Source organism: Catharus ustulatus, chromosome 3 (assembly GCF_009819885.2).
Source record: "Catharus ustulatus isolate bCatUst1 chromosome 3, bCatUst1.pri.v2, whole genome shotgun sequence".
NCBI lineage: Eukaryota > Metazoa > Chordata > Aves > Passeriformes > Turdidae > Catharus > Catharus ustulatus.
This window is the reverse complement of record NC_046223.1, coordinates 59500544-59511410: the sequence shown is the minus strand read 5'-3', so window position 1 is coordinate 59511410 and position 10867 is coordinate 59500544. Positions and strand designations below refer to the sequence as shown.

The 10867-nt window shown below is 40.5% G+C and overlaps 1 protein-coding gene across 1 annotated transcript; it reads left to right on the top strand.

Moving 5' to 3' along the window:
* Positions 1 to 2926: 2926 nt before the first annotated feature.
* Positions 2927 to 10640, top strand: SOD2 (superoxide dismutase 2). The gene is made up of 5 exons (XM_033053820.2): positions 2927 to 3034; positions 4196 to 4398; positions 7919 to 8035; positions 8640 to 8819; positions 10130 to 10640. The coding sequence occupies exons 1-5, from the start codon at positions 3006 to 3008 to the stop codon at positions 10273 to 10275; spliced, it is 675 nt and encodes a 224-aa protein (XP_032909711.1). The 5' UTR covers positions 2927 to 3005; the 3' UTR covers positions 10276 to 10640.
* The last annotated feature ends 227 nt before the right edge of the window (positions 10641 to 10867 follow it).

Below are 10867 nucleotides of genomic sequence, written 5' to 3'. Positions count from 1 at the left end.
AGTACTAATTTCAGGACAGCCTGATAATGCTGGTTTTTGCCCTTATCGGTGGAAAAAGGGTGGGGGTGGGGGGGAGATGGAAAGAAGTTAATAAAAATAAACCTTAGTTTTTGAACCTGGTTTTATTAATGATTAGAAAAAAAAACCAAACAAAATCAAGCCAAATCCAAAAGCTTGAAGTACCTAACAGATAAATTCACAAATTAAACTAAATAACTTAGGGAATTAGCAATTCAGCCTTTTGAACTAGATAACTTTGTTTTTAAAATGCCTGCCTGAGGAAACTGATTTCTTAACAAGTGCATAGGATGAAGGAATTCCCTTTAATTAAACATGTTTTAATTGCTCAGCAGCAATGAGCCATGAATTTCAGAACATGGATTTCTGGCACTTATTTTCTATCTGCTAGTTTAGTGTTGGTCACACATGAGCAAGGAAGATGAAAAAGCACTTTTCAAGGTAAGACAAAAGTACTTAGTGGTGTATTTTAGGGTGGACTTAGGTCCAGTTTCAACTTTTTTTTTTAACCTGTGAATCTTGTAATTACCAGATGACTAATAAAATAATGCATTATGTAGCTACTAAAATAATAAGAAATAACTACTATGCAATTCACTGTGGAAACAGACTTGTTTGAAAGCAGTATTTCTCAGAACTTCTAAAGCACACTTGACTTTTACAGTAAATTTTAAATTTTATTTAAATTTACAGTTACAGTAAATTCTTAGATTATAGAAGGGTTTCTGTGGTAGCATTTTTAAGTGGCACAAGTTAGTGTCTGCAGTAATACTGTCCAAGACAAATGAATATAACTAAAATGCTACCAGCTATGCTTGTCTGTATTAAAAACATTCTAGTCCATGGCTGGCACCACTGCTGTTTCATAGGGTTCATATCAATGTTCTAAAATCACTTGGTAGTGGTCACTGGAAGTATAAATGTCATTGGTGATGCCTCATTGCTTTTTGAATGTTGCTTCAAGCCTTATTGCCTGAAAAATAGCAATTGAATGGCTGAATGTATGAAAGGGAAGTAACAAATACTTGTACAAAAATGGTACTGGTATCTGGTACCCAAGTGAATTCTTAGAGAAGTCCCTGATGATGAATTTTATTTGATCTTAGTTGATATTGCTTGCTTATGTAGCATGTGTATATATGTACATCCTGGGTCCCGTATATCAGTAAAATACAGTATTTTTAAGCTTCAAATGCTCATAACGCAATACAGTATTTAGGCTTTATGTGATCAGGTGGTAAAAAGCCTTGTGAGGAAATTGTGGTCATTTAAAATAAGGCACAGCTCTCAGGTGGTGACAATTTACTTAAATCAGTCAGCTATTACAGAATGTTAATGACTTTAATTTTTATGTCAGGTTTTTTATTTTCTCAAGAGTGACATGTTAATTTTAAATAGTTTTAAAACAATCAAAAATACAAATTATACCATCAGACTTGCAGTTATCTTTTTGAAAAAAGAAAAAAAGGTGTAAGGCAAACCATTCCCCTTGTCATCTTCTGCTTAGAAGGTATCCTCTAAATAAGCAGGCTGGGCTGCTTTGTGTGATTTTTCTTTTCCTTCCAAAATGAGAGCAACCCAGCAACTCTGCCAGCTAATAATAAAATTAATAATATAATTACATAATTGACTTGCTTTCATTGAACACTTGCTACAAGCATTAGTGAACTGCAGTGTAATGCAACATACGCAAATGCTAAAGCCTGTAATATTCATGGTTTTGCCTTGCTGTTGGTGCCTGTATTATGACTCTTAATAATCCTGAATGTAGTTGGTTCATTTTAACAAAAAATGACATTTTATTGATCCAATAAATACAACATATTCCTCTTTAAAATTAGATGGAACCTACATCTTGCTGTATGTATTTTCAGTAGTCAGGGATGAAGAAACAATTTGCTGATTTTGAACAATTCACCTTATATCTTAACTACTGCTAAAGCAGCTCTTTCCACTGCTCAGATTCCTGCAAGAGCACTGCTGGCTGATCAGAGAAACTGAATTACTCTCCTTTTCCAGGATGCTTCGAGAAGTGAGGGATGGAAGCACTGTGTCTTCCAGCGGGGCTAGGGTTCCCTTTGTGGGAAATCCAGGTGGGTTTCTTCTGCAACTGGCAAGATGAAGTAATTCTCAACAAAATAGTTCGGGCTTAGCCCCCTCAACTGAATTTTTGTAATGTGAGTTTTTGTAGTCTGGTAGATGTGGGTGCTGTAAGATCTTAAGGCTATATGTATTTATTTTAAAAGACAAAATATAAAGATCGGTGGTTTTGTGGTAGCAGAGTTAATTCCATTCCATTTAAATTCTACCTAAGCTTGTCTTGTCTGCAGAGTGCCTCCTAATTCGAGGGATGAGCTTCTCCCTGACCTCGCTGGAGGGCCAGTTTTTAATGGTTCTTTGAACTCATTTGTGTTAACTCTACCCATTATTTTAGCTGAGCGGGTAAAGGTAATTGCGTGAAGGATTTTCATGAGCACTAGAGGCCACTGAATTGCAGGAAAGCAAGTGCGGGGAAAACAAAGATGCCTTTAAAATGGGTGAAAGAACAGAAATGAGATAACAAAACTAAGTAGTAAACAAAAACGCTGAAACAGTAGCATTAGTGCAGCTGGGGCCCTCGCTAACCTGCCAGAACCAAGCCTTCGCGCGGCAGGTTTTCACAGCACTGTGCTGTGCTGCCGTATCCTCCCGGGGGCACAGACGCTGGGCGGCATTTTATCTGTTTCGTAGGGGCGCCGAGGCAGCCTCGCCCCGCCTGCCACTACTGTGGGCCTGAGTTTTACGATAACGATTCCAGGAGCAGCTCCGTTCTTAACAACGAGCAACACCCACGGCTAAGAAAATGGCACTTGGCCGAATTCGAAGGACAGGGGTGCCCGCGGGGTGTGTCACCTGCGGCTGGGCCGAGCTCGGCCCCCGCGCCTGGGGCGGAGGGCGGGCGGGCCGCGGCTGCGCCGTGAGAGTCGCGCCCGGCTCCAGACGCCGCCATGTTGCGCCGCTTTGCCGCCGCGGGCAGGTGAGAGCCGCGCCGCGCCGGGGAAAGCGCAGTGCTGGGCAGAGTCCCGCACAGGGAGGCGGCGGCCGCGCCGCACCGCCCTCGCCCTTCGCCGCCGAGCCGGGGACGGGAGGGCGGGAGCGGGGGGGGAGGCGGCCGGAGGGTCGCCTTCTCGCCCCTCGATGCCTGCCCCCCGCCATTTCGCGCGCACGGAGGTCGTGCTGCTGCCGGCTGCCCCGCCGGGACGGCGCCGGCCCGGCTGGGGGCTGCTGGCGACCGTCCTTGAGCGCTTCCAGCATCTGCCCACGCCGTCCGCCGACGAGCTCTGGTGGCCTGGCACAGCGCTGCCAGACCCTCTTGTTTTTGCTGGCCGGGGTCGCCGCACTCGGCTGCTGTTGGGGGTCCCGAGGGCTTTGCTCGCGGTGTGTCCCTGGCTTATGTCAAGGTCAGCAGCGCTACGGCGGCGGACCTCAGAGCTGCCCGTCCTGCCGGCCCGGACGTTCTCCTCTCCTCGTGGCCCTTGTCATGTCGCATGACAAGTGCGAGGTGTTAAAATGGGGACGGGTAGCACAACCTGCGCGGTGTCTGTGCCGGGCATCGCGGCCGTGACGCCCCGTGCGGTGTCTCGGTACTCCGTGTGGGGACAGGGACACACATGTCCGTGTAAATGCTGGGGAGGTACAGTCCTGGGAACCCGTGACTGTGCAGGATTTTTAGCTTTTTTATTTTCCAGAGCAGGGACCTTGTGCATAGCGAGGGAAGGACGTTTCAGTGACATCTTTGCTTCTATTTTTAATCAATAAAGATTAGGTGAAGCTTTGAATGTCATCGAGTTACTGCTGGCTTTTCATTGCTATCCCTGCTTTTCCCTCACGTACATACTTGGGAGGGTACATGAGTCTTTGCAGTGGCTTGGAGGCTGGGTTTGAGAAGCTACAGCTACGGAGTGCAAAGCTCTGTATATGTGACCTTTGTGTGAATTCACCTTTACAGTTAAGGTGCAAAGTACACTTGCTTTAAACTCCTGAGAAATGGAAATTTGATTTTTTTGGCTAAGATATCACTCCAGGTACTTAAAGCAGCTGTTTGTAACAGCAGTGTATTCAGTCTGTTTCACTGGTAAAGCCCAAGTTTTACTAAGTAAGACTAATTCCTCCTGTTTTTTAATTTTTTCTTTTCTAGAAGCAGTGCCAGGTTTGTAGCACCCTTGGGATGCTTGGTTTCTAGGCAAAAGCACACTCTTCCTGACTTGCCATATGACTATGCTGCTCTGGAACCTCATATTAATGCAGAGATCATGCAGCTGCACCACAGCAAGCATCATGCCACCTACGTGAACAACCTGAACGTTGTCGAGGAGAAGTACAAAGAGGCACTGGCAAAAGGTTTGTATATCCACAGTCAACAGATGAGATGGAAGCTTATTGGCATAGATGATACAGGAGAACAAAAATAAAAAGGAAATATTTTCTATTAATAGTTTCGGACTATGTCATTGCAGTATTGTTAGGGGAGAATCTTTTATTGTAGCTTCAGCGGTGCTGATAATTGGAAATCAAATATAAGTAAAAAGCATGAATTCTGTAGAAGATACATTGATTTTTGTGAGTTTAGTCTATACTCCGTTAGCAACTTGAACCGAACAAAGTAGGAAATTGCAGGAATTTTGCTGAACAAGTACTTTGCAATAAAAGGTTACTAGCAAAGTTAGATAAAGTGAAGTTTGTATGCCTTGATAGTTTTCACATTAGATACTCTGCTCAGTCTTGGTAACTAGTCTGGGTTGTATGGAGATAAGTGGAGGTGAGACAAACAGGCAGTTAATGTATACAACACGCAGTGGAGAGACCTGAATTTGGCTGTCAGTTACATCACTAGGTCAAATTAAGGGGTTATGTAGGTCACAAGCCCATGTGAGATACTAAAGTATGCAGGAAATCATAAAGGAGTTTTTTGTTACAGTCTCAGAGTTTGAGATACGCTGCCTTTTGCAAAAACTTTGCAGGTGCAGCAGACCTATGCTAAAACATGAGATGAGTTTTTTCTAAACTTTGAGTCTTTCAGTTGGACTAATGAAAGTGTGAGAAATAACATGTGTATGTTTTTAAGAGAGTGGAATATTTTCTGGGTTTTTTTTGCTGTTGTAATGATCTTCTTAGAAGGTACCGGTTTACCTCAAAGAAAGTATTACTGTTTAGACTCATTTCTGTCTGCTTGCCAGGTGGCTTCACAGTGGAATTTAACTGCTGGGACTTGGGTGAAAGTGAGAATTGTTGATGTCTGAGTAAACCTGAACCATGTATTCCTTGATAATTGCCAGTGTATTTGAATAGAGAATGGGGCTTTCACCTAAGTAAGCCTGAAAATAACTTGTACAGTGTGAATTAATGAACTAATGAGATTCAATTAAGAATTAAATTCTCAAGACTGACTTCTGCCTTGCCCTACTGGTGGCAGATCCAGGAAAGGTGTGTTCTGGAGATGTAATTAGTACAAACACAACTGAGGAGGGAATCTGAAGTGTAAGAAGACTGTCTGTCTGTTGCTGCTGTTAGTGGTGCTGTTAAATGACAAAAGTTTCAGCCACAAATGGAGGCAGAATTTCTGGTTATCAGAAGCATTTGCAATGTTGTAGATCCTTTTGAGTTATTTTTTGGAAATTATAGCTTTTGATAGCATCACTTGCTGTTGAAATGTTTTACTTAGAGGTAGAGATTAATTTTTCCTTAAGGATTCTGCAGACATTATTTTCCAAATGGATTACTTATTGGTTGTGGTCATGCACACCAAAGCAGACCAATGATTACTCAGGATATTTGTGATTGTACGGTTTGTTTGTTTACTTCTTTCCTAATTGGTATCTCAGTATACCACGTGCAGTATTTTGACCCTTGTTAGAAAAAATTCTGAGACTGGGCAAAGTCTGAACTGCTACCTCATTCTGTCAATGTTGTTGTTATTTTTTTCATACTAAAACTGAGCACAGTCAAGAATCTTTCTGGGCTGTGTATCAATGTTGGGTTACATAGCACATCTGATCACTATCTAATGACTTTTCTTGACAGTAGAACCTTATCAATATCTCTTGTCCAGCAACAGAAAGTAAGGTATTCTCTTCAGATTATCTAGCATGTTCATCATTTATTTCTATCTGCGTAGAAAACTCAAAGCCATCCTGTTGGCTTACGGTGTCAGTTCATTTGAAAATGAATGTGCACTTCTGTGACAGCACAGGCCTTTCTTTCAATATAAACGTGGTCCTGACTACTGGCCCATCAAAATGTGTCAGATTTGCTAATTGAAAGGTATTAACTTGAATCTTATTTTCATTGAAAACTTGTTGCTACCATAGTTCTTCCTGCTCTTCTTTGACCAGCACATGACCCGTGGTTGCACTCTTGAAAGAAAACAAATGACTTAGGCTGAGAAACTGAGCTGACTACTTTCTTGAGCACGTTTGAGCTTCTTGTCTTGGTTTACTGAATTGTCCATGGATTCTATACCAGTAAATTTCAATATACTTTTGCTGTGGCTTAAGGGCAAGTTACTCCTTTTCAATTGCGTTTTTTTTTTTTCATTTTATTCCCAATGCTAAGTTCAGCAGCACTGAACTTACAAAATACTGTTTTTTTAAGTACAATGATGAAATGCCATCTCTGGTTCCTAGTAGTCCTGAGGAGCAAGTTCTTCGATGGAATGGTGAAATGAAGAGTGATGAACACATTAAAGACATTCTGAGTTACTTTTTGATTTCTGGCTTGCTATATGTAGTATGCTCTGGATGATCTTGACAGTGTCATTAAGGCATGCAAAATTCAGGGGAAATGTCCCAAAGATGCCATCTTAGTGGCCATGAGAGACTTCTTATCCTTAACCTGATACCTAAATCCAGCAAGTAATGTTTTACAAACTGCACTGGGTGCTTTGTTTCAGTGCTGTACTCTGTGAAGGTTGTGAGGAAATGCTGAGAATGTGGAATCCTGGATTAAAACCTTAGTAACAAATGTGCTACTGTTTTGAGCTGGGTTACTGCTTTGAGGCTTGTCTTCATGTCTGTGTTGTTGAGGTGATTCAGAAAATTTCTACCTCTCAGTCTTAAGAATGGAGGAAACAGTTCCCTCACTGATTCCTTACTAAAGAATGTATTTGGAGTGGAAAAAGCTTTAAAAACCTTTTAAATGCTTCAGTGTTTTTAAAGACAAAATAGTAATGAAAACACTTGTATTAAAGTGGTGCAACACTGTTTAGATACAAGGCACCGGTGAATTCTTCAAGGAATACAGCATTTTGTGGAGAGAGAGGAAGTACAGAGCTGTTGATCTTGTTTTCAGATGGACAGGACATGTCATATGTAGTAAAATTATTTGGGTCACTTCTCTGTGAGTACCTCCTTCCAGAGATACCCCAAATGAAACTAAAGATAGGAGGAAGAACATTTTGTGTATGTGCTCACTGTACTTACTGACTTTTTGCAATCACAAGCTATTTGCCCTGTAAATTGTTTTAAGAAGTTTAAAAATGCTTGGTTTGCAAATCAGTGAGCTAATGGGTGATATTCTTGCCTTGTAGTGATGATACTGAAGAATTTACAAGTGCTGGGTGCTCAAAGAGATCTCGCTGTACTCATTGCTTTATTCTGCTGTAGAGTGGCAGTAGGTCTTACATGTGTAGTATGGGCTGCCTGATAGTTGCAATATTGCAGGTAATTTATTACAGAAAAAAATGTCAAAGATAATAAATCTTTGATAGAATTTATCTGTATCTAGAATATGGATAACAATACAAACATTGTAAACTATATGCTTGTAGAAATATTTTGAAGCTCAGTGGAGGCCTAGTAGAAACTTACTGCCTGTTGTGATGATAATGTTTTAATTTAGGTAATTTTATTTTCTGTATCCCTAGGTGATGTTACAACTCAGGTATCACTTCAGCCTGCACTGAAATTCAATGGTGGGGGTCATATCAATCACAGCATCTTCTGGACAAACCTTTCTCCTAATGGAGGAGGGGAGCCTAAAGGTTAGTGTATGTTACAGTGGTTTATTGCATCACTTAAACTAACAGGTAGAATTGATGATCTTTTCTCTCTTTGAAGGAGTCTAGAGGATCGTTATTTTTCAGAGTTAATACACCTTTCTATGTGACAATTACCAAATTCTGAGGTATTCGGGGGGTTTTTGGATGTAAGCTAAAAGTGTAAAAAACTAGTGTACAAAGTATTTTTGATTTCTAGAGCTGATTATGTATACACTGCAAAATACTTGGCTACTGCTGTGTATCTGCTTTCCACTTTCATTATGAGAAAAGAATTGTACAAAGCCATGCTAGTTAAATTGCCATATATACTTGGTTCACAGAAAGGGAAGAAATGTGCTGCAGACCCACCCAGCCTAGTGGCTGGAGTGCTCCAGTTTGGATAGGGATAGTTTAACAGTTAAAGCCTGAAGGAAGGGATCCCCTTGGGAAGGATAGAGTACTGATTACCTAAAGTGACCTGCAATTAAAGGTAAAGGCCATTTAGTACAGATCTCAGAAAAGCTGTTGTGATAAACTTGAGAGGTTTTGATTGAGGTTTTTATTTTATATGCCTGTGATCTTTCTGTGCTTTTTTTTTCTGTTAAAGGAGAATTGATGGAAGCCATCAAGCGTGACTTTGGTTCCTTTACAAACTTTAAGGAGAAGCTTACAGCTGTATCAGTTGGTGTTCAAGGATCAGGCTGGGGATGGCTTGGCTATAACAAGGAGCAAGGGCGCCTACAGATAGCAGCTTGTGCAAATCAAGATCCTTTGCAAGGAACAACAGGTCAGGTTTCTTTCCTTCCCCTCTGCATCTGTTAATTTGATAGGCAAATGTGTAACATCTGAAAAGTGGTTTGTGGACAATGTTGAGAAGAAATTTCTGGATAGATAGATCTGAAAAGCCACATGTCTCTTCTAGAAGAAGTGAAAACCCAGTTTTTACAGCAGCGTTTGTAAAGCAGGACTTAAAAACTGTGAAGAGTCCAAGGGGAAATAGGTGGGCTATATTGTGAAAGTGCATTTTGCTTGGTGAATATTTTAGCTTCAGCTTCCTTGGATTTTTGAGTAACTGGAGTAACTTGCACATATCAAGCAGCTTTAAGACTCTTGCCTTCAGATTTTATTTTCTCTGTCAGAGGAGCTATTCACAGTACTGTCAGTGGAGGCCAGACAGCAGGAGAGGGGGAGATGATCATAGTAACTCTTGTTCCTATCTAGACCAGATTTAAAATGGAGCCTTATAATTTTCTTCCTTTATATTGACAGAGTGATGAGTGTTAACCAAATTAGTCTATAATGTGGTTAAATATTACAGCTGGACAAGCAGCACAGTACTGGCAATGATCTCTTTCCAAGATATTCTTACTTCCTTAGAGAGACATGGCAGTGGTAATGACAAGCTGGACACCCTTCAGAGAGAAGAGAGAACAGTGAGAGTCTGCCTGCAGTCTCAGTTTGCCCAAATAATTTTGTAGATACCTTTAAAACATGTTCTGCAAAATTCATAGAGAATGGCAAGGAATTTCATGTATTGCCAGCAGTCTGTGTACTGCCTATTCAGTAGGGTGAAAAAAAAGCAAGATTTAGGGACATGGAGTGTAATATATACGAGGGTAAGATTTCACCCTCCCTCCTGTGAAAATTTACCATTAAAAATTCAGTGACAAGGGTATTTTAGCACAAAAGAGCAAGGAGGTATTTAGGCAGGTACCAAATAGCCTGTAACTAAAGTATTGGAAGCAAGCTGGCATAGCAAAAAACCTTTATAATGTAATTTTGCATGAAAGTGCTTGCATAACTCTGCAAAAGATAGAAACCTTTCCAAAATTACTTCACCTGGTTTTGATTATGTCTTCAAGGCAGTTCCAGAATATTTATAGATGTTTTTATCCAGATCAACTCCTTGAGTTCATGCAGTGTGTTTGTGTTGTGTGAGAGCAGTTTTGTAAAATATTGCCAGTATGCTGCAGAGCTCTTTGTCTTCTAGCAGATTAAGACTCAGAAACTGGGTGCAACTTGAGGATGCATTATAAAACTTTATATGTGAAGTGTGTTTTCATACATTTACAAAATCTATCCTCTTTTTTTTCACAGGTCTCATTCCTTTGCTAGGCATTGATGTATGGGAACATGCTTATTATCTTCAATACAAAAATGTTCGACCTGATTATTTGAAAGCCATCTGGAATGTGATCAACTGGGAGAACGTATCTTCAAGATACGCAACTTGCAAGAAGTAGAGTGGAATTTTTGCACAGACTACTAAAATGTCACTAGTTCTACTCTGGTACCACTCTTGTAGTAGTGCCTGTGGCTTACAAATGAATTGTTCTACTGCAGAAAGCACTTCACTCATCCAACAAAAGCATTTCATAATCAAGCAAAGTATCTGCTTGTTTAATTCTGTGAAAGGTATTTACTTAGAGTTCTGAAGCTTTAAACTGTTGTGCAACAAAGGGAGACATCTTAATCTGTTCCATTGCATATAGAAACATAGGTCACCTTGCTGAAGCTTAATGGATTTCCTTGTTGCACTAAAATACCTAAGTGGAAATATGTGCTACTGTTGCTATAAACAAATAAAACTCTAAAGAAGAATCTTCTATAACTGTCTACAAGAGACTCATTTTTAGTAATATCTGGTCTAGTTACTTGATGTAAAAAAAATTGGAAGAGAAAATGCCCTTTGTAAGTTGTATTACAAGCTGCAGAGCTTTCATAAAGGTTGAAAAGATAAATGAAAGAGGAAATAGGTATTGCTGTGCCTGCCTGAATTGGCTGTCTTCAGTCATCCCTACTCCTTCCTGCATCTCTTATTTGAACTCTTCATGT

What these genes read in the sequence shown, in the direction of transcription:
- SOD2 (XM_033053820.2), top strand. Translation starts at nt 3,006, where the DNA reads ATGTTGCGCCGCTTTGCCGCCGCGGGCAG. An exon ending in CGCTTTGCCGCCGCGGGCAG is followed by an intron (nt 3,035 to 4,195) that starts GTGAGAGCCGCG and finishes TTTCTTTTCTAG; the next exon opens with AAGCAGTGCCAGGTTTGTAG. An exon ending in CAAAGAGGCACTGGCAAAAG is followed by an intron (nt 4,399 to 7,918) that starts GTTTGTATATCC and finishes CTGTATCCCTAG; the next exon opens with GTGATGTTACAACTCAGGTA.